Source organism: Euprymna scolopes, chromosome 29, assembly GCF_053919585.1.
Source record: "Euprymna scolopes isolate OS-2025 chromosome 29, ASM5391958v1, whole genome shotgun sequence".
Taxonomy (NCBI): Eukaryota; Metazoa; Mollusca; class Cephalopoda; order Sepiida; family Sepiolidae; genus Euprymna; species Euprymna scolopes.
The window spans coordinates 66,245,159-66,269,151 of NC_136510.1; the positions used below are offsets into that span (position 1 = coordinate 66,245,159).

A 23,993-nucleotide genomic window follows, 5' to 3' on the forward strand; every position below is an offset into this window, starting at 1 on the left:
TTAATTTTTGTCTCAAATTCACAAAAATTTAAGATAATAGTTATGTACACCAAATAATGAATTCAATGAAAACTCAAGTTTTGCCTTTGGGAAAGATAAAAATGACCCTCAAATAAGAAAAAAAATAGTTTTTATGTTAATGTTTTTATTTAAAATTGTATCCATTATTTTTTGCAAAGAATCCATCAAAAGTCCTGACCAATGATTGGTTATATTCAGGCAAATGTATTTAATAACAAGAAAGATTTTTGTTTGGTTAAGTTTTTTTCTCTCTAATTTTCAGAGTTCATTTAGTATTTTGATCAAATTTCATGTATATAACTCACTATTTCTGTTTGTTTGTCTCCATTTTTTAAAACTGCATTTTCTTCAAAATACAAGGTTGCAAACTGGCATGAGATGAATCAAATGATTGCATTTTTTGTGTACTGTTGGTTTATATATATAAAAATTATCTTCTTTGCTTATCTGTGTGAGAAATAGTCTCTACCAAACTACTCTGTCAATTTTTAGTCTTACAGACTTGAAACTTAATATATAGAGGATTTGGACTTGTGGAATAAATTAGATTTGACTGGTAAAAATGGCTGCTAAGGGGGCAAAATTGAAAAAAATTTGGACTTGACAGGTGTATGTTGACTTAAAGTTAAACGCATGTGCAAATGTACATTTATACGTTAAAGTCTATTCATTTTCAACTATTTTTATTTGTCTGATGATAGCTCAAAAAGTAATGACTAAGGCTGGAGCGCTTAAATGTTTTGGTTTCAATTCTAACTAATAGCACCCGAGTCATATTTTTTTTATTTCCTTCTGAAATCACCACCGTATATTGAGTAAAATATAATAGAGAATTGGCTCTATAATAATATGAAATCTGTATAAATTAAAATATAATATTTAAACATATTATACAACTGGGCAATGCCAGGTGGCCTGCTAGTAAGTTTTATAAGTTTTGAGGATTTCTTATTTCATAAGTTTTTTTTCACAAATACTTTTGATTTCATCAAATCATCATCAGGTTAGTCTTGATGTTTTTATTATTCAAACTAGCAAAGATACCCGTGCTTCGCACGGAGCTTTGTTGCGCACTCGGGTACCAAAATCTGTGGGCACCTTTCCAGTAAGTTGATGTTGTAAGAGCAACGATTGCATAAGGTGATTAACATTTTAACTACCTCTTGTAGTGACTGAAATTCAATCAGGAACTTCACAAAACATTTTCATCAAAAAGGAAGGTTACTTGATGTTACATAGTAAATTTTTCATTGAAGTAATTTTCAACTCTTGCTTAAATTTTATCTTGCACATTCAATACTAAAAACTTACCACAATCAGATCATGTCAGTTTTTCCTCATATCCATTTCTCGAACTTTTCACTGAAGAGCCTCAGGGTAAACTACATTTCTGCTGCTTTGATTTGGAGCCAGAATGTAGAGTTTTTCTGAACTTCCTGTCCGGCTGATGGAGACGTAGAACATACCGTGACTGAAGCAGTCTGATGTCAAGTCTACGCCAATGGTGTTAAATGTCTGACCTTGACTTTTGTTTATGCTCATTGCAAAACACACCTTCACAGGAAATTGGAGTCTCCGGAATTTAAATGGAAGTTCTGAGTCCGATGGAACTAAGGGGATCCTTGGCAGTAGAACGGTTTCGCCTTTGTAGGGACCACAGGAAATGGTGGCCTCAAGTACATTGGTGTGCAATCTGGTGATAACACATCTGGTTCCGTTTGTTGTTTTTGGCGGTTCCAAGGATCGAAGAATCATGATTGGCGATCCAATTTTGAGATTTAAAATGTGTGGAGGCATTCCAGATATCTCCAAAGAGTTTAAAAACTCCACAGGGTAGTGAACAGCTTCATATTCATTAGTAGCCGAATCAACTGACTTGTATTGCTTTGTGTCTCCTGGAAATTCATCCATTATTGAATTGTTCAAATGATTCACATTGCTGTTTAATGGCGAAATAATAGCCCTCTCAGCAAGCCAATCCGGTGATTTTCCATTGTTTTGCAGGTCTGGGTACACTTTGTCTTTCAGTTGCTTCTGATTACCGACACATTTACCAAGCGCAGTTGGAATCTTAATTGTGTCAGGTGAAGAAGTGATAGGAAACTGACCATTACCGATTTGGAGAAGCAATTTTGAGAAGTCTGCTGCAGCTGTGTTATCAGAGATATAGGCTCTCATATTAGTAGTCAGTCTCTTCACTATAACGTGCCTCCAGAGATAGGATTGTTTCAAACTTGCATTGACAATGTTAGCCCTTGTGCCATTTTTAACCACTGGGAGGATTTGACGGAAATCACCGCAAAATAAGGTTGGAATGCCACCCATGGGATTCTTGTTTCCTGTGATGTCTTGCAGTGTTCAGTCAATTGCTTCATAAGCACTCTTGTGCGTCATTGGGGCTTCGTCTACAATGATTGCAGAGGTGTCTCTAATTACATTTGCCAAGGCTGAGTTACCAGTAATTTTGCAAACTGGCTGATCCATTCGATGAGTATCCAAGGGTACTTTAAAAGTGCTGTGAAGAGTGCGGCCACCTTGTAGTAGAGTAGCAGCAATGCCACTGAATGCTGTTGCAAGCACAATCTTTCTCATGGATCTAATCTTTGCAAGGATCAAATTGATTACAAAAGTCTTGCCCGTACCACCTGGAGCATCAAGAAACACCATGTTTTTGTTCATTTCACCTTGTGCTTCCAACATTGCCATGAATGAATTGTAAACTTCTCTTTGAGAATCGGTCAGTTTTTCTTGCATATTTTCTGCTTGTAGGGAAAGTTCTTCAAGATTATAAGTAACTTCACGTTGATACTCTCTCGCGAGTCTTTCATCTCTCCCTTGCGTTGGTGCAGGTAATCCATAGCTTGCCAATGGTTGACCGCACATAAGGAGAACTTTTTCTTCAATTAGACAAAGAGTTTTATTGTAGATGTCCTCATTAAAATCTGCTTCTGGATTGTTAACTTCTTGCCTGTATCTGTGAAGAATGTCTTCAGATATTACATCACGAAAAGCCATTCAGATCTCAAGAGGATTTCTTGGCTCACAGGCTGTTAAAATTATCACAAATAGGCTTCGCAAATTTGAAGGTGATTGAGTGGCACTTGCCTCTCCTACTGCTTGATGCAAGTGATGGTCATTTTCTAGAAGGCCTCGAGCAAGGCACGCTGCTCTGTATGTTTCAAACACCTGACCATTGTATGCTCGCAAATTTTGAAATGAAGTTGGACCAGCAACCTCATTGAGCAACAGGCGTAAGAAATAACACTCCCCTGCTTTTGGACTAATCGTGTAGATTCTCCCAATGCATGGTGCCTTCCATACATCATCATTTTCAGTACCTTCAACTTGTACCCCACGCATTCTTCTCATCCATTTCTTTGTCGATTTGTTCCAAGTGTAAAACTCAGGGACTTCTGCGTATTTGAGACCCCTTGCAAAGTCATCCTCATGGCAGAGTTGAAAAAATGCTGTCAAAGTTGTGGCAGGCGGTGGACCTTGGGCTCGTTCCAGAGCAGTATCAGCTGAGAACATGACACGCTGCCCATTTTCAAGATGAACAGAAAGTTGTACAATTGGGGGGAAATGTTCATAGATGGGATGTTCCAATATCCTCCAGGCCGCCTCTGAACTGCCGACATACCTTGCATTCTGGAACTGCTGGATCTCATCCACAATGTGACTTTGTACTTGGCCTTGTTGGTTAGCTGCTCCATCAGTTCTTTGTAGTTCAAACACTGCTTGATCACATCCTTTATTCACGTATTTGAGGACATATTTGATGCTTTGGATCGAGCTGCAAATTTCTACGTTAATGTGAGCGTTGAACTGCTGAAGGAGGACCTTGTTGTACGGAACAATCCACTGGTTTGTTATTTCTTGATTAACATACCGACCATTTCTCTTCATCCTTATTGTACCAGTCTGGCCTCCATCTTCTGGTTTTCTTCGCCTGTACTTGGGGTAAGAGTCTTGGCCTTGCTCGGTACACTGAAGAAATTCTTTTGGGTATTTTTTGGAACATTTGTTGTCAATCATACATGGACAATTTGGATTAAATGGTCCACAAGGTCCATGCACCATATGTGCCATCACTTTAGCATGAAGATCAGGATCTTCCTCTTTGTCAGGGATCTCTGCAGATATGCAGAGATCCATTTTTTCTGGTAGAAGTTTGTCCTCTGGGGCCTGCCAGGTGAGGATGTGTGCATGCGGCAGTCCTCTTTTTTGATATTCAATACTGTACAGGAAAGCCCTCAGCCTGCCAAATCCTCCCTTTTTAATAAATTCAAGTAACTTTTTTAGCTTCTGCCTGAAAACCCTGGCAACAATATCTGGACGATCCTGAGGGTCTTGCCCTTGAAGACAATTTTCTGTAATTTCTGTCCACTTTGGATTTGTTGTGAACGTGATGAAGAGGTCGGCTCGGCCCATTCGCCGAACATATGCCATGGCATCACTTTGACGCTCAAACATGTATCGAGGGCCTCCTGTATAAGTTGCCGGAAGTACAACTCGTTGACCAAACTGTTCTGGATTCCCATCCTCCCTAAGAATTGAATCTCTCAAGTTGCTATAATTGTCAGCTTTCAGGGTCTGTTGCTCACACCTCAGGAACTGTAAACGTTCTGTTTCAATCTTGCAGTACACATCCACCAGCCATTGTTGAAATAGCCTTCGGTACCAGAGAAAATAGTTTCCAGGCCGAGTCATTAAATGGTACGAATAAAATTGCTGTTGGGTAACTTTTCGCCCATTGGATGCCTTCATGTAGATGTTGTAAGATGGAGAACCATAGGGGTACATTAACGGGTACATTAAAGTATCGTAGAGGGGATGTAGTTCGGAGATCCATTTTAATGTATCATTTCTAAAACGCAAGACAATATCCCGGTTAGCTGTTGGTTCATTCTCCATTAATATTCCAATCTCATACGTTGTTGTTGGAGCATTGAATCGCCGTGGATGCTCTTCTTGCGGCCTTCGGTCTTCCCTTATGACAACTTTATGTTCTACCAAGTGTTCTTCTTCAATCCTCTCCTTTGTTGTTTTCAGCTGACAAATAAAGCTGTTGTTCTCATGTAAAAATTCAGTCAGACTTTGGAGAATGTCTCTATTGAGTCTACTGTCACGTCCCCGATTATGTAGTTCCTCTTCCAGACTATCCAAGAAGTAGACTTGAATAAACTTTGCTGTTTCATCTTCAGGTGGTAAAAGACTCCCAATCTGGTGGCAAACCTGGCCTCGAATTCTAAAAGAAGGATTCCACCCATGTACTGCCGCAATTTTGTGACCAAATGATGTCATTGCAAAACAATTGTTATAACAGCGTAGATTTTGCAGAAAATCTTTAGAGATGGGACCATTGCCGGAGAGCAAATCTTGAAGCAACTGAGGCAGTGGTGGAAAGCTATCAAGCACAACTTTGCCAGAAGAACAACAACAACCAGGGGTTTCTCCTTTAAATTTTACAGCTGAGCAATGTTGACATACTTTGTCCATTTTTCCTATATCAGCTGTAGTGAGAGAGTCATTTTTGTTGTAGAGCAATCCTTTTCTATTGCAGTGTTCTATTTCATGGTGTCTCAAAGCAGTCATTCGTTGTCTAGCTGCCTCGTTTTCTGGCAATTGCTGGGGCAAAGTCATACTCTCTCTCCATGCAGCCTCTCGTTGTTGCCCTTGGTATAGGCGAAAGCTTCGTTGGGTTTCCGATTCATTCTGATGTCGTTGAGCCACTCTCAACTGACCTTGTGTACGTCTACTTACCTCATATAATTCATTCGATCGTAATATTGCTTCTCTTTCCAGTGCATATCTTTGCCTTTCTTGAATTTCATCTTGTGATGAATTTAACCGCCTTACAGCATGTCTAGTTCTGTCAGCTTCACGTTGGGTTTCTCTTTCCAAATCTGACAGTCTTGCTCTCCTTTCTCTTTGACGTATCCTGTTAAGTTCTAGACGTCTTTCTCTATCTGAATTGTTTTCATTGGAGCGAATTGCAGCAACTCTTAGTCTATTAGCTTCCAATCTTTCCATTCTTTCTTCCTCACTTTCGTTTCTACTTCGTTTGGGTGGCATAATTTCGGTTTTAAACGGAATTGTTTAACGATATTAATGATTGTAAATTAATTAAGCGTAAAGGAAATGTATACTAACTGAAATGGACGAACTATAAATAATATTTCTGAATAGTACAATTATAAACAATTATATTGTACCTATTTACTATGCCTCCCCACGGGACAGAGTTAGACACCAGGGTCGTTTTTTAACGTGGAGAAAAGGTACAAAAATAAAAATTGTCTCAGTCGTGAAGGATTTCTCCTCCACCGAAAGAGAACAAGAAAATGAAGTGCAGCATCTGAAGAACAGATACTACACTTTGATCTTGACCAAAAGGAATGAATAAAAGCGACCTACGTGTGACTCATTACTTCCGGGTGTAAACGTCACAATCTAAAAGTAATAATTAAAAAAAAAAAGTAAATGTAAAATAAATGTAATACCAACTTAGGTTAACTAAGTAAACAGTACAATTAAAACAGTTCTATTAAAACAAATAATTACTAAGATCTAGGTAATTGTTAGTCTCATTGTTATGGTTTTAAAGAAAAAAATGTGTAAAAAAAGTTCTGCTTTTGTGAGTACGTGTATTTCTTTTAAATTACATAACCTTTTTATTTTATTAATTATATCTCTTTTAAATTTATATATTTTGTTAGTAAACTGGAAGAAATTCAGTTGAATAAAACCTTGTTCGTGTTCTTTACGTTAAACTCACCTTTTTATAAAAGGTTCATCCGGTTTAAAGAAAGCGCTAAGTTTAAATAAGACTGGAAATAACTAATTCAATATATAAATAGAAAAATGAAATAAATATAAGCTTTAAGTCTTAAGATAGTAATAATCAAAATGTAATAAATTATTTGTAGTTCAAATCTATGATAAGACAGGCTTTCGAAATAGGCTCGACCAGAAAGATTAAATTGGAACGAAATTATAATCTCCGTGCCATTTTCAAAACAACCCCACAAAAGTAACGGTATCCTGCAGTTGGTTAAATGACAATGGTTGTAAGAAAAATGTAAAAGAAAATGCGCTTATCTGTTTATTTTGACCTGTTTTATTTAATTAAAAAACGAAGTGACTATTCGCAGCCGGCTGCGGCTATTCTAAAATGCTATTCGCAGCCGGCCGGCGGCGAAACCGGAAGTTGTCGAGTCGACGGTATTTATCTCAAAATTATAAAAAAAACCTTACCAGAAATTTATATTCACTTTATTGAAAAGAGCATAAAATTTCACATTGAACCTGAAAATTACGTAAAAATTGAACTAATAGAAAAATTTAGATCGATTTTTAAATTTAAAAAAAAGTGAACTCGTAAAAATCAATGTATTTGTATACGTAAAAAAATGGCTGCTTGTAACATCGGAGAAACGCGCTTAGACATTTTGTAAACATTGTTTTTAAAAAATAAAAAATAATACTTCTATTATGTTTTAAACGACTGTAATAGTTTATTTTGGAAGTATATTTCATAAGGAAAATAAACAACCCACTTTAAAAACAGAAATTACGAGTTTTATATATTTTATTCGCAGTTTTTTTGTTGGGGGTGTCAAAAATTCCGCCTAAAATTCTGATACACCTAGCGGGCGGGCAACGAAGCCTGTAAAATGGCGACAGGTAGAGCCAGTCTCCAGGGGTTAATACCATCTAAACGGTAAATTTGCTGTGGGGTTGATTATCAGATTCGTTGTCAGCGACCCGAAAACCTGTGTAAGAAGGCAGGACTAAAGTGATCGGTGTTATGAAAGAATGGTAATATCGAGGTTCAAAAATATCAGTAAATACGCTAATTTTATTAAAAATAAACTTTGCCAAAAAACACAAATTATTTACTAAAAACAAAAATATTTCGCAACTGAGCAAGTGATAAGCCACGCCCATGCCGTTCTCTGCATGAGTACCCCAAATTCTCCGCTGTGTTAGTAATGAAAAACTAAAACAAATAATTAAAATGAAAAGACATGTTAAATTCTCCGCTCAAAATAAAAAATGGGAGAGAGAAAAATTAAATTCGCCACTGTGTTGGTAATTAAAAATTAAAACAACTTATTTTTTACTTGTAAACTGGTTTATTAATTGTAGAAAACAAAAATAAACGGGAGAAAAAAGCAGCTCAAAATGAAAGAAATTGTTAAATTCTATTACAAAAGAAAACAAATTATTTTTACAATTCTAGCCAAGAATTTACTTAAGATTTGTCTGACGTCACTTCCGGTCAGCTGATGCGACCGGCTGCGAATATCAACGGCCTTAAAAAAACATTGGCTATAACTGGAAGAGAGCGTTATGTTTTGGGGGTTGTTTAAAAAATAGAATGGAAATAAAGTTAGTTCCGGCAAGCGCTAACAAAATCGAAAAATCACTGTTTACATTCGAAATGTTAACTTTTATAGGTTTACAGGTTTGCTGACAAGGCTGGGGGTGTTTAATACAATTATTTTACTAAATTGATTTTTTTCATTTAAAAATAAAATTATTTCTTTTTTAATAAAGTTTTATTTTAAAATATTTGTTTTTGTTTATTTATATAAAATTACGATAGTTGAATTGTATTCTTTCAATTATATTGGCAAGTAAAATATAAAAGATTAAAACGGAACGAAATTGAAATTTCCATTACATTTTCAATACAATCCCAAAACATAAAGCTTTGCTCGCCAATGAATTGTTTTGATAATATACGTAAAGTGAAATAAATCGAATATAAAATTAAATGAAAATATATTAAATAATTAAATGTTAAATAGATTTTGTAAATAGTACAGTTGAAATGATTAGAATATTTCCAATATGTAATAAGGTCGAGGTAATTAGTTAAAGAGATTTAATATAATGTGATATGCAAATGAGCATAAGTCATTCGATATGGGGGTGGTTTGTAGACTAGTATATAAAGAAATTAGGCATAGATTCTTATGTCTCCTATAACAGAAACATCCTAAAATGGGTTCTAATGTTTCTCTACCAGGAGAGATCTACCCTCTTACCTCCTTTATATTTCGTTGATGATGGAGAGCTGTACACACAGACAGAAACACACGAACCCTATTACTTTATAAAAATATAGATTGTATTGATTGCAGGGGAGATAACTCATGCTGCACTCGTTATTTGCCCCCATTTACTTGCCACCCTATGACACCAGAGTTAGATACAAAGTCAGTTTTAAATGTGGAGAAAATCCAGCTCCCTAAAAAGAGACACTCTGGATTGGAACAAAAATAAAAAAAATTACCTCGGTCTAGAAGTATTTCATCGGAAACAGAAAAGATGAAGTGTAGTATCAGAATTTTTGTTTCTATCTTTATGCATGAATTATAAACAAGACATGATTTTTTTTTTTACCGATCACTCACCACAGAAAACAGCACCATAAATAGTGCAGCGTTTAAAGAAAAAGAATGCATGTGCATTTGCAGTAGATTCAAAAGAAAATCACTTACGCTCTCGGTGCCAATCGTGAACTGAGTAGAGAAACTAGTAGAATTGCAGCATCCTGAATGTCTCCATTTTCATACAACTTGTGAAACTCTCGATACTGACCTGAAAAAAAAATAAAAGACAGTTATCAACATTGACGAACACAATTTTTATGTAAAAAGTTTTACACAATAAATTCACTATCAAACTGAAAAGTAGGATTTAGGTACAGGAGCTGCAGCGTGAAGATTGGATTTTAGCAGACACTGCCTTTTCTGTTTTGATATGAAACAGGATCTTGTACAGGCGTTATACCAGATTCCAAACAAGATGACGAGTATATAAAATATGGAGATTGGATTTTTTCATTTTATACTTTTTTTTATGACGACACACATAGTAGAAGTATTTTACCATCAATGACATATTGCTTATAAATGAGGGTCAGAAATTAATAGGAAAGAAAAAATAGAAATAATAGAGACAACTGCATTTACATAAATAAACAGGTTTGTTGAAACACATATAAGAGACATAATACGCAAAGAGAGGAGGGGTGTAATTTAAAAGACTTATTTAGCAATATTAATTAAGGATAGATACAGTGTCGAGGTAAATACAGAGAATGTTACAACTTATTAGTATAGAGAAATTGTTATATTGAAATGGCCGATCAACTGGGTCATTTGCTCAGAAGTCATACTCATCAAAATAGCAGAAGAGCCAAACAGAGATCACTATGTGTGTAAGCAAATAATAATATAAATAAATATAATAATAAAGCCAAATCAGACGCAATCAATTTCGAATCTCACATTATGCACATGCAAATCATATTTTCAAATACTGAAAATTCATTTCTCAGAATGGCCAGTATAGTAATAAAAAGGTAATTTTGAATTGATCCAAAGGAGATAACTCTGAATAAATTACACCAACAAGAAGCTACTGTAACATTCTGGGATGTGACACACATGTTCATCAAATCATTAATAGCTTCACCAGATAAGTGATAAAAAAAAAAAAAAGAAAGAAAGAAATAACAGTTTTGTAAAGAATTTGATTTACTTGTGGGTTTTAGGAAGCTGGAATAAAAAAACAAAAAAAACCTTTGTTCCCTACTCCTGCAAAAATTGATGTTGTGCGTCAGACAAGTTGATTCTTTTGTTTTTTAATGAAATTTTCTCACGTCTGTTGATAAAACTAGCTGGAATTCAATTTTGCATAAAGAAACCAAAAATTTTATATAACATTGTTGACAATTCTAATCATTACAAGATGACAAAAAAGAAAAAAGGCTAAAATTTAAAAAGAAAAAGTGAGAGGAAAAAAGAGAATTAAAATCCAAATAACAAATGAAAAAAAAATAAGGAAGTAAGGCTCTAGAAATTTAAATGAAAATTTGCATTTTCTGGATTAAAAAAAAAAAAAGTTAAAATTCTGTAAAAAGTGGGAAACTGACATCCAAGATGATTTCTTGGAATATTATTTTCTGCTAACGTAAGTAATGATTACTGAGCACCGTTATTGGCCTTGTAGCAACTTAGTAAATATGTTTTACTTACCAAGAAACGTTAATTTACTGCTAAGGAACATAGAAGAACCAAGATTTTCCAAAAGATCCAAGTTCGAGAACTGACCTGTCTCACTATATTCTGTTAGGATTCTGGAAACCAAAAAACAAAATCAGTTATAACGGAAACCATTAAATGTGTGAGTGTTAAATGTGTGAAAAACTTACCAATCTACATTGGTCATAAAATTAAATGATCTTTTATTATAAAGAAATACGAGAAAAACTTGGTAAATCCCGCACTTCCTATCACTACAACAAAATTGATTCTTATTTACAAGCTTCTTAGATGCACGCATTAATGTTTACTATGGATGTTACTGCGTACACGTCGAGGAGTGTTGGCTTCAATGAGTCAAACAAATCTTTTGTTGAGCATTTGCGTCATGATCTGACAAAGATGCTCAGCTTGTTAAGCTTATTTGTCAGTAGATGACATCCTTCAATGAGACATTTGTCGAAAAGATCTTGGTAATTGTGTTTGCAATTTCTTTTTAATTTATTGTTTCTACATTGTTTTTTTTTTTTTAAATTAACTTTCTTATTTTGTTCTAGCTGAGGATGGGGTCTTCTACCTGATGCCAGACATTCGCCTACTATCTCATATTTTTAAGATTCTAACTGTCCCTTTAAGTGTTTGTATCTCTCTTGCACTTGGTTTGCGAGGTATATTTGCCAGACAGTTTTTTAAAATTCTTTTTCGTGAGTCTAGTTGCTTCTATAATTACTGGAATGATATAGATCTTCCGAAGATTCCAATTTCTTTTTATGTCGAACATAAGACGATATTTTGTTATTTTTTCCCCTCAGCTGTTTAACCCAGCATCATTGGAGACAGCTTCTAGAGTTGCACCTTTTTCCTTCTTCGTCCCATATCACTATGTCAGATTTCCACCTGTTTTCCACCTGTTTTTTCTGATATAAGTTTCCAGGACTTGCTATTACATTCCATATTCACCTTTTTACAGATGATCTAATGGTGATATTTACAACCCCCCCCCCATTATGTTGCATCATATAATAGGCGTTCCCCAGCAGAATCTTACAATTATATGTCAGATGATTCACACTCTAATTGTGTGGCAGAATCTGTACTTGTTGCCATTGTTGAAACTATTAAGAGTGAAATTGTTTTGCCAGTTATTTTTTGGTGGAATAGTTTGTTTTGTTTTGCTTTGAAAAGGTTTAAATTATTGGCAGTTTTTGTTTTACAATTTGCATGATTCAACTTTTTAAGGTGAACTCTAAGCATTGTTAAAGCTGTTTTGCGTTCATTTGAAGGTGTCGTTTTAATGTGGTTTTATTTGCTATTGCGATTAAAGTTTTAGTCGAGTCGTTTGCTTTTTAATTTTTAAGTCTTGCATTAGTTTTTGAAACATTTTTTTCCCAGTGGGGAGATTTATCTTCATAAACAGACAGATAAGTGATCGCTGTTGCATGATTAATTATATAACTTCCATTTGTAATCCATGAAGCGTGGGTGTGTGAATGTGAAGGGGGTGGGGGTCATGGTGTCGTATCTATATTCGAGAAAGATCTTGTAGATGGATTAAGTTTTTGATTTATTATTTAAAATGCAGAGATTATTTGTGTTAATTTTTTTTCGCAATTCAAACATTTCAGTCGAGTATAAGATATGCATGTTCATATTCTACGCTGATCTGATTTGAAACTGTGTCTCCTCTGCAACTGAGCGTACGTGTTGGTTCGTGGATAACATTACATTTGTATTTATGGTTTTGCATTATTTTTAATGTTTATTCTTTTAATGGAACACAAAATTTCTTTATTTCTTGAGAAAAATTTTTCTGACAATATTCAGCACAAAAATGCATAGTGTCAGAAGCTTTTAAATGAATCTAATTTTTGGTATAAAATAATTATAATCTTATATTACTTGTATTGATCGAACTATTGTTCTCATCTTGCGTGTTATTTGTGCAATGTTTCGGTCGGATTAGCCTTCTACCATCCTCAGACATGTTGGAAAAAAAAAAAAAAAGAACAGTTACTGGCTTGTAGCGGAATAGGCAATAATGATGAAAATAAAAAGCTTACCTCGGATACGTCTGTTGTTGTGTTGTGGGTTGAGTGGAAAAGAGTTCCAAGATGGCGTCCATGAGTTTTTATTGGCGTTGACCCCATGCAATTCTCGCAGAATCGCGTGTGCTCTCGCACGATTATGCAAATATATAATTCCGGGCCACTATTAAGGCAGGACGCTGGGAAGCAGTCAGGCAGTGTTTTGCATATTGTGTGTAGGTTGTTCTGGCGGTTGGATTGTTCTTTGTGACAAACCACGAATCTGCGAGAAGCGAGTTTTTTTTCTGCCTTTTTTCTGTCTCCTCCTTCTTCTTTCTCTACAGTTATTACAGCCAAGAAATCCCTCTCTTCTAGAGGTGGGCAGTGCAGGGTGAAACTGACTATTTCCTGTCTTTGTTCCTGATTTTTGCTTACTGCATTTTGTTACAAGCTATTCCGGCTCGACTATGTCGAAGTGCGGATAAGCAGTGATATCATCAAGCCATTCTCTGGCGAGGGAGATGTTGTAGCATGGCTGAAAAAAGTGAAACTTGTCACACAACTTCAGCAGGTGGATGATATAGCGAGTCTGCTACCTTTATATCTGGAAAGTGATGCACTGGAAAAATGGAAATGGAGGAGGACGATAAAAAGAAGATAGACCAGATTGAGGTCCGATTAAAAGAGGCATTTACCGACGACGCGTTTGCAGCATACAGAAAAATAACTATGGTCAGGTGGGTTAACAAACGTGTGGATGTTTATGCTAACAAAATCAGGCAGTTGGTTGGATTGGCCGGGTTCAGAGGAGATGGCCTAGAGAGACTCACGAAACTGACTTTCATCACTGGGTTCCCTGATGTCATCTCAATTGCTCTTCAACAGGCACCGTACATCAAAGCTCTGATCATGGGGGAGCTAATGTCGAGAGCGAGAATTCTGACGACGACTGGGGAACAAAATCAGGACATGGTTGTGGCCACACACTCACCCAACAACAACAGGACCAAGAATATTCCTGTTAGTGTGACCTGTTTTAAATGCAATGTTAAAGTCCTTGCGAAGGACTGTCGAAAATGCGGAACACGGTGTTACCAGTGTGGTAAGAGTGGACACTGGCTCGGAACTGCTCGGGAAACGAGCAGGGGGAGGACGCATAAGCGCCAGTCTCTTTCCCCACCAAAATACGAACATGACACTCCCGATGACAGGCATCCATGTTGACGGGATGCAATGTTTGGCGCGTATTGATACGGGATGCTCTAGGACAATTTTACATGCAGATCGGTGCCGATCTTGGAGAAAAATAAACGTGAATGTCGAAATGATTGGTGGCATATCCCATGCGTGCTGCGGTGTTGGAGCGGTCACTGTATCCACTGATGAAGGTGTGTCTACCAGAATCGATGTTGGTGGTGCATGGCAAACCGTTGGGGTTTGACTTACTTCTAGGGATCGATGCCATAAAAGCTCTGGGAGGTGTCGTTGTCAAGCCTACAGGATCAGTGCGGCTGGGCGGCAGGAAAAATATTAAATGTGCAGCCATTTCTATTAATGAACTGGATTTCACCGCCACCTTTGACCATCAAAACTGAACGTGGACAGCATCATGGAAGTGGTCTGAGGAACATCCCCCCCTGAAAGGCTACAGAATTGAGTGTCAGAATACCCAGTGCCAGCAGAAATCCGTGAAGAATATACGCAGGAGCTCCGCACCTGGATAAAACTGGATAGATAATGGTTGGCTTGTGCCGTACCCAGAGGATAAATTGGGCCCCCCAAAGGCCTAATTCCCCTGATGGCTGTGATACAGCAGAACAAAGCCAAAGCCAAAGCCAACCATGTCTGGATGGAGAGGGGGGACCATCTCCCCCTATGGGATGAAGTAAAAATAATAAACAGAGAGACCCACTGGAAAGTGAGAAAACTTAAAGAAACAGCTCACATGCTCGGAACGAAGGCAGTGAAAAAAGTAACATTCAAAACAGAGAATCAGCAACTATGTCCCAAAGCCTAGCTGGAGTCCGAACACGGTACCCCTGTAATAATAATAAAGGGTTGGGTTCGAGACTCCTAACAAACGGTTCCCCAGTTCGATACAAAACACCTGACGAAGGCCAGAGGGCAAAACGGCCGAAACGTTGTGACAATAACAACCAAGATGAGGAAGTCAGTCCGACAATCTCAATCAATGAAAACACCTCATCTCAAAAATACAGACAATTACAAAGCCAAAGCATGTCTGGTGATGGACTACAGGGAGCTAAATCATTACGTAGACGTGTTGATGATGTAAAGATAAAAGCTTGGTTTTAGATGTATTAAAAGTAACCAGCCACTCCTTTCCCCATTGTACCACTCTTAGATGAGCTAGATAGTAGGGTCATCAGCATAAATGTCCATGAATGATGTAAGGATGTGATTTGGAAGATCATTAATGTAGATCAGGAAAAGAGTTGGGCCCAGGATGGACCCCTGAGGGACTCTAGCATTAATACTGAGAGCTTCTGATTTCTGCTCATCAACCTATCATGAGCCTATCAGAGAGAAATGATTTAATAATTGAGAAGACATTTCCAGCTATATTATAGCTGGAGATCTTGTGAAGTAAACCTTTATGCCATATTCTATCAAAGGCCTTTGATATGTCAAAAGCAGAAAGGGAGCCTCCGTCGAGAGATTCACTAATCCTATGAGATATACCTGTAAGCATATATTGACTGTCACTAAGAAGGTTATTTTTGCTGAGATGGTTGATTACTTCTCTATTTAACACAGATTCCAGCAACTTACTCATGACGCACAGGAGACTTATTGGCCTGTACTGAGAGGGAGATGAGCGATAACCTGAATTCTTAAATACAGGGCATACTGATGAGATATTCCAGGGTGATGAGAAGCAATTCTCCTTAAGACAACGTTTAAACAGTTTTGTAAGGATGGTTCTAGTTGAGGTCTTTTGAGTACTATAATTGGAATACCATCAGTTGCTTTACTTGAATCAAGGTTTTTAATTAGCTGGGCAACATCACGTACAGATATTTGTATATCACATAGCGTGTTTTCTGATACAGGAGGAAATATTGGAGGTTGGCGGCCTTGGTCGCAAAGGGTAGAATAAGCTGCAAAGTTCTTGGCAAAGAGTTTGGCTGATGCTGACGAGATTACCTCAGGTCCATTGATGATAGTTGGGATAGAGCACACATTTCTGTTCAGGATTCTGTTTGCTATTTGCCAAGATTGGTGGGAACCAAGCCGCTGCTCGGCTACTTTGGACTTAACGGACTGAGCATATAACTCTCTTGTGTTCTTTATAACTTTTTTACAGTGGTTGCTGGCAGTCCTGAAAGCAGCTTTAGTCTCAGTACATCTATTACGTTGGAAGCAATGGAAAAAGTGATTTCTGTGCGTAATGGCGGCAGCACATTCTGGAGAGAACCACAGCTGGCTGTTAGGTTTTTGCTGGAATTTTTTCGAGGGTATGAAACGGTCTATACCTACAATTAACCATTCCGTCAGATCTGATACTATAGAGGACACATCCTTTTTAAACATGGAACGCAGAGGTAGATCTGATATAAATGTACGGAAGCTATTCCAGTCAGCCATAGAGTATCGATATACTGTACGATGGAGAGGTACATCTGAGGATTTATTACATTTCATTTTTTATCTTAACTGATACAATAGAGTTGTCGGAAGATCCAAGTGGAGACAGAACGGAAACTGAACACAGTTTTTTTTTTTTTTTACAAGGTGGTCACCACTTATCAAGGCCCGGAAGCCACTCATGGATAAAGGTTATTGTAAGTACAGTATGTTAGTGTGGATATTTTAGAGTGTCTACTTAAGGGGGCAGTTCATCAGGAATTTGTTTACGTTGGACTTGAAAACATCCAAGTTGTAGTCAGGAGGGAAGCAGGCAGACGGAACAGAGTTCCACAGGCGTGCAGTTCTAAGAAAGAAGCTTTGTTCATGGAATCTATGTTTTGATTTAGGCATAGATCAAGAGTGGGGAAAGTTTTTGACAGTGGATTCAGCCAGACGGGTGTTTTTTGTAAAAGATTGGCGAGGGGGGACCAGAGATTGGAGTTCAGACGAGCACCTGCCATGGAAATAACGATAAAACAAAGATAGGCTTGCAACGTCTCTTCTGTAGAAGAGAGGTTGCAGGGAAGAGAAAAGGGCATCCCCGACTAAGCCACGAAGTCTATTTTGTACTCTGTCAATGCAGGATAGTTCAGGGCAAGTTGTGAGAAAAAGGTCTAGGAGACTAGCACATGGGTGGTAGATGGTGTGCCTCGCCATGTGAAGGATCTGCACCCTCACCATTATGTTGTTACATCAAAGGAAGAGGAAGACTCAGGCAGTACAATGTCTTCTGAAAGGACAGAGAGTATGATGCAGGACGCCGGAGAGAATTTTGAACCATATAATGCACATACTGAAAAAGCGGAAGAAGGACCACCCCTCTTGCCTTTACAAAGGAGCACCAGACAAAAGCGCCCGCCACCAGTCTGCCATGAGATCGGGGGGAGTGTAGCGGAATTGGCAATAACCGAAATGGGGGGAAATAAAGAGCTCACCTCGAATACGTCTGTTGTTGTGTTGTGAGTTCCAAGATGGCGTCCATGGGTTTTTATTGGCGTTGACCCCATGCAATTCTCGCAGAATCACGTGTGCTCTCACGCAATTATGCAAATATATAAAGGCAGGGCACTGGGGAGCAGTCAGGCAGTGTCCTGCAGATTGTGTGTAGGTAGTTCTGGCGGTTGGATTGTTCTTTGTGACGAACCACGAATCTGCGAGAAGCGAGTTTTCTTCTGCCTTTTTTCTGTCTCCTCCTTCTTCTTTCTCTACAGTTATTACAGCCAAGAAATCCCTCTCTTCTAGAGGTGGGCAATGCAGGGCGAAACTGACTATTTCCTGTCTTTGTTCCTGATTTTAGCTTACTACATTTTACTACATGGCTCCATAGATATTTTCATATTCTTTGAGTTAGTCTGTCTCTTATGGTTATTGTTTCGTATTTATGAAAAATTGTTTGACAAAGGAAAGACAACTCTAATAAAGATCGACAGAGGATTATCTCCCTTCTATCGCCAAAATTTTAAGGGTGTACAATATTTGTTTTTCAATTTTACAATTAAAGGCTCCCAAATGCTACTAATTTTTAGGTTTGGTCTACTTTAATAATTTTTCTAGTCAATGATTTTAAAGAGTTTGCAATAAACTCAACACCACTGAAACCAATTACGTGGTTACAATATGTGGACAATACATTCATACTTTGGCCCCCACCAGGAGGACGTCCACGTGAACTCCATTCATCCATCTATCCAGTTCACCATGGAAAAGGAACACAACAACAAACTAGCATTCCTGGATTAATAATCCATACGGATCAGAAGTTTGTATCTTCCATACATCCAAAATCAATCTTCATGGGACAATACCTGAATTTCAACTCACATCATCCATATAATGTAAAAAAATGCAAAAAAGAATCATCTGAGGCTTTCGACACCATGCCAGAATGGTATATAGCGACGTCAACACATACCAGGAGGAGTTGGCCAACCTAAGATTAACCCTCAACTGAAATGACTGCCCAGAGAGCGTTACATTGGCTCTGTAAAACCTAGAGCAAACATCAAAGGACAATATCTGAAAACTTGCCACAGTGTGCACAGCAGCCAGTACTTTTTTCTTTTCTAAACAATAACCAACATGCCCAAGGACAGTCGAAACGTAGCACAAATAACACTCAAGATGAGAACAATAGTCCGATCAATACAATATAAACAATCAACCCTCATCTAAAAAATTCAGAACTTTAATCATAATCTTATTTTAGACAACGAAAAATTAAATCACTCAAGCTTTTGTGAATATTGCCTTCAAAGCTTATAAGAAAAAAGATTAGTCTTACCTTTCAGACAAAATTGTAGCATAAGAACTGTCCTAACAAAAAAATATTAAAAAAAAAATAAATGAAAAAAAAAAATTGTTTAAAATGACAGAGTAGAAACAAAGTTTTTCTAAAAAAAAAACAAAAAACAGAACCAGAAAAACATTAGATATTGAATCAGGTCAAGAGATACAAAAGGTTTTGATTGATCAGGAAAATGTGTTAGGAAGGAGGGGTCATATTTCAAAGTCAGTAACATTTAGCAGTGCTCATCTACAGAAGACTGTTCCTTTCGTTTCATGCTCCACAGAGAAAAAGAAATGATAGAATTTATATGCAATTAATCATAGAAATGATAGTTTACAACATTAAATTAATTAAAATATTCTGTTTTTCAATCAATTTCAAGCTATAAGGAATCAAATCTAAGATGGTTTCATTCCACTAACATATATGACCCCCCCCCCCCAAAAAAAAAAAAAAACAATGTCTACATTACTTAACTAAAATGGTAAAACTGAAATGTAAATTTTTATTGATTCGGAAAAACTGTCAGAAATTTTTAATATATGGCAACTAACTGAACCATTTGATAATCTGAAGTTTTTCATTAAAACTTTTGTTTCTTGCTTTATGTACAAAATCAAAATAAAAATTCAAAAAAGATAAATCAATAAGCCTATGAATATTTACAAGCAAAATGATCACTGAGACTTTATGAAAAATAACTGAATTTCTTAGATTTCTCATATATAAAAAGAGATGTCTATTTGGAAAAATGCTGACATACCTGTTTGCCACTAACGATTTGTTATCACGTCCCCCCCATCAAACAAAATCTATAATGTTGAATATTTTTCACACTTTAACACTAATATTAAAAACCTACTTTTTCAATTTAAAAATTATTAGAACAACCTTTTTAATATAATCAGTCATGGATATGTAAGCGACTTGATGAAGGTTAGCTAATTTTCATATTCCTTTGAAAAACGAATGTCAATTGATTAATTATTTATTTTTTATAGTTTCTTCTTATATGATTGTTTTCATTCAACTATTACATTCAATTTCTTTTCTTCAGTTTCTACAGTGCACATAATTGTAGAATTTAAGATGAAAATGTTCAAGCACACAACCCCTTGTCTGTGTGTGCAAAACTTCTTTACCAAACTCCTCTCTGAATATTTTGTCTTGAAACTTGATATATAGGGTATTTGAACCTTGGGAACACTTAATTTACTTTGTAGCCTGTAGAAATAGCTGCTAAAGGGTCAAAATTAAAAAAAAACAAAAAACAGTTGACATTGGCAGGAGTAAATCAACTAACTTCTGAGAATGCGTACATATACATTTTTAGTTTGAAGTCACTTAATTTTTAGCCTTTCTTTATTCATCTAGCGATAGCTCAAATGGTAGCGATGAAAAACTGAAAGACTGCTAAATAAAATATTCTTAGGCTAAAGTGTTGAATGTTTTGGTTTCAATTCCAGATGATGACACCATTTTGAAATCATTACGATATATATATTGCGTACAGTACAGAGAATTTGCTTTATCATAATAAATGCAAAATCTGCATGAATTAAAATATCATATTTGAGCATATTTTATGACTGGGCAATACTGGCCAGGCTGCTAGTTTTATCTAAACTTTGTCGCCTTTTTTGTGTTTAAAACAAAAACATTATTTGATTTACATGAAAGAGAATTTGCCTAATGAGAAGTGGCTAAAAAATAAAACATTTGTATAGCTTGACTATTTAGGGAGAAAAATTTTTGAAGATTTCAGAGAAATGGGCAAAAGATGAAAAGACTAAGACATTTATTCTTTTAAACATTTCCTTTCATTTAATGAACAATGTAAACAATGTTTGTGAAATATTAAATGGTTCTTCTGCTCGGTAAATGTTGGCACATTACTTACAGAAAAACGGTTAATTAAACTGCATTACTTATGGAAAAACGGTTAATTAAACTGTTAAAAACTATACAAGTTCTATAATTGAATACTCTCCTCCAAAAAAAACATGAAAGTACGTTTTTGTAAACCACTCGTGTAAACTGACAGCATTATTAGCGTCTTAAATTAGAAGATGAAAAAAATGTATGAATCTCTTGGTAAAAGAGAATTGTTCCCTCAGAATAATGACAAATTGTAAAACAGTGCTTTATGTTTGAGGGTGTGTCTACAAATTATATAAAAAGGTAAATTTTCATGGGGGTCACTTGGGTACATTTTAAGACTTTCTTATGATTCCATTTTTAACTGAATCTTTCTGCTAATTGTCACTATTAGTGAAAATTTTTTTTTACGAAACTGTGAATAGACATCTTACATGTGTTTTTGTTTTTTCTAGAGGGAGACGACTCTAAGAAAAATAGGGTCCTTTGGGGGGGATTATCCCCCTTCGGCTGGGCATATTTTGTGGAAGGGTTAAAAACAATGAAAGAAAGAAACTTATTTTTTTTAATTATCTTTTTTTTTTGTTTTTTCTCTTATTTTCCCCATATAAATTTGTAATTAATGGATTCAAATGTGATTAAATTCAATACTTGGACGGCTTAGGAGGTTGTTGCTATCCACCATTGCATGTGTTGCTTCCTTGAATTTAATAACCCTGCATCTTTCTTCTACATCTAGCCTTTTAACATCATCCCACAATGAGGAATGGATGCCTTTTTCTCTCCATATATGGTCTGCTAGGGCTGATTTTCAATTTCTCCGTATATGACACCTTTTCGGTGTTCTTCTAATCTTACTTGTAGGAGGAGGCATGTTTCCCCTTTACAGAGTTTTCCACGTTTACATGAAATCTCATAAACGCAGTTTTTTGTCATGAGTTTTTTGGTCGGGGGTTTTACTTGCACAAAGTGTTTTCAAAGTGTTGAGTTGCTCCTGAACACTGCTCTAATATCATACTAACAGCATATTTTTAAAAAGATTTTTGGATAGGCCTTTCAAATAGGGTGTGAAGATTGTGGTTGGTTTTTAGGTGGTGTCCTTTAGTGTTTGATCTAGACTTTCTGGAGCTGACGTCATGCTCTCTCGGTAGTTATTTCGGTGGAGGGTTGTTCTTAGATTGAACATCTCTTTTTGATATGTAATGCTATTACACATTGTCCTCGCTCGATGTTGTAGGTGTTAGACTATACCTTTCTTTATAGCACATGGATGGTATGAGTTAAAGTTAAGGTATTGTCCTGTAAAGGTTGACTTTCAATATACAGATGACACAAAACTCTGATATGTGCGCGTTATAAATACATCTAGGAAAGATAGTTTGTTGCCATGTTTCTGTTTCATGGTGAACTGAATGGATGGATTGAGTTCACACGTTCCAGCAGTATTTGAATATCCTCTTGGTGGCGCCCGAGTATGAAAGTATCATCCACATATCGTAGCCACATTGTTGGTTTTTGTAGGGCTGATTTTATTGCCAGTTTCTCAAAGTGCTCCATATATATGTCAGCTAGCACTTGCGATAATGGAGATCTCATAGCTAGGCCTTCTTCCTGTCGGTATATATTGGCTCCCATCGTGAAATGTGTGGTGTTTACGCAGAAGGATAGCATCTCCATTAATAATAGACAGCTTATATGTGTTTTTGTTTTTTCTAGAAAACACAGTGCAAGGGAGGCGACTCTAAGAAAAAAGTTTTTTTTTGGATTATTTTCCTTGGGTTGGGTATATTTTGTGGAAGGGTTAAAAAAAGATACTTAAGTGTTGTAAAATTATGGCAACGTTTAAACTTGTGAAAAGGAAACATGTCATTTTGCTTTGGACATTTGCATTAGAGGCAAGTACTTTTTAGAAATTTTAAGGAAAATATCTAATTTCTAAATTTTAAAAAGAAAGCTGTTTTATCAAGTTTATTTTATTTTTGCATTGACAATTTATATTAAAGTGGTTTCATTTAATTTTTTTCATTCATGTTCTGAAAATTTTATGTTCTGAAAAATTTTATGTTCTGAAAATTTTATGTTCTGAAAATTTTTATGTTCTGAAAAATTTTATGTTCTGAAAAATTTTATGTTCTGAAAATTTTTATGTTCTGAAAATTAAAAAAAAAAATTCTTTAATCTGTTCTTTTCTCTTTCACATACACGTTCAATTTTTAGAGTATATCTAAAAGTATGCACATGCATATTTTTATTTTGGTACTTGTACAGTTTAATCAAGATTTTCAAAAATGAAAATATCGAAAAAAAGGTTATATTGTATGTACTGAAGATCTCCGAAAAAAAATTTCATTTAATTTGATCGAGTAGTTTTTTTTACAGTGGAAAAACACGTTCTTATGCGAGCATGTTGAAATCAGCCATTATGAAATTTGTTGGACACGCCATGGGGAGATAACTTGATGTAAAGCGCCGACACTCCCTCCCCATCTTTAATACTAGCTTTTCTTCCTAAAAATCGAACCTTTTGCTCGATATCATAACAAATTGTACTTTTGCTGTAAAAAAAAAAAAATTACTTGATGAAATTAAGTGCAATTTTTTTCAGAGAACTTTGTTCCATAACGGATACATACAATATAACCTTTTTCGATATTTTCATTTTTTAATGTCTTGATTAAACTGTACAAGTACCTTTATTTCTTTTGCAAACTTTCGGGAAATAAAATTAAAAGTATATTTTAGTAGATTACTAAATTTCATATTTTTCAACCGCATCTATCCAAATCTTCCTACAACCAATTTTTTGTTCAATATTAATGCTAAGAATTTGGAAAACAATGTGTGTAACTGATTTGCTTGGGAAAGTTTTAAAAAATAACAAAAAGGAGTATACAACCAATAATTTTGAGAACAAGAGCATCTCCAAAATTAATGGAATAGATAAATTCTTGTAACCTTACACACATGCACACGATATAAAATTATTTGCTTGATTAAAATGTAATTTACTTTAATGGTTTTCTAATCATTTACGTTAAGCGTCATCTAAAAATTAAATAAAAGAATAGACTC

General features: G+C 35.9%; 1 protein-coding gene across 2 annotated transcripts in view; it reads right to left on the reverse strand.

Moving 5' to 3' along the window:
* LOC145252678 (nuclear pore complex protein Nup85-like) overlaps nucleotides 1–23,993 on the reverse strand; it is a 108,134-nt gene that overhangs the window by 16,919 nt on the left and 67,222 nt on the right. For both annotated transcript variants that reach the window (XM_080112497.1, XM_080112496.1), the window contains 3 exons: nucleotides 19,038–19,069; nucleotides 11,076–11,176; nucleotides 9,534–9,633 (listed from right to left, as the gene is read on the reverse strand). In XM_080112497.1, coding sequence (XP_079968623.1) covers nucleotides 9,534–9,633; nucleotides 11,076–11,176; nucleotides 19,038–19,069 — 233 coding nt within the window. The remainder of the gene's footprint in view (nucleotides 1–9,533; nucleotides 9,634–11,075; nucleotides 11,177–19,037; nucleotides 19,070–23,993) is intronic.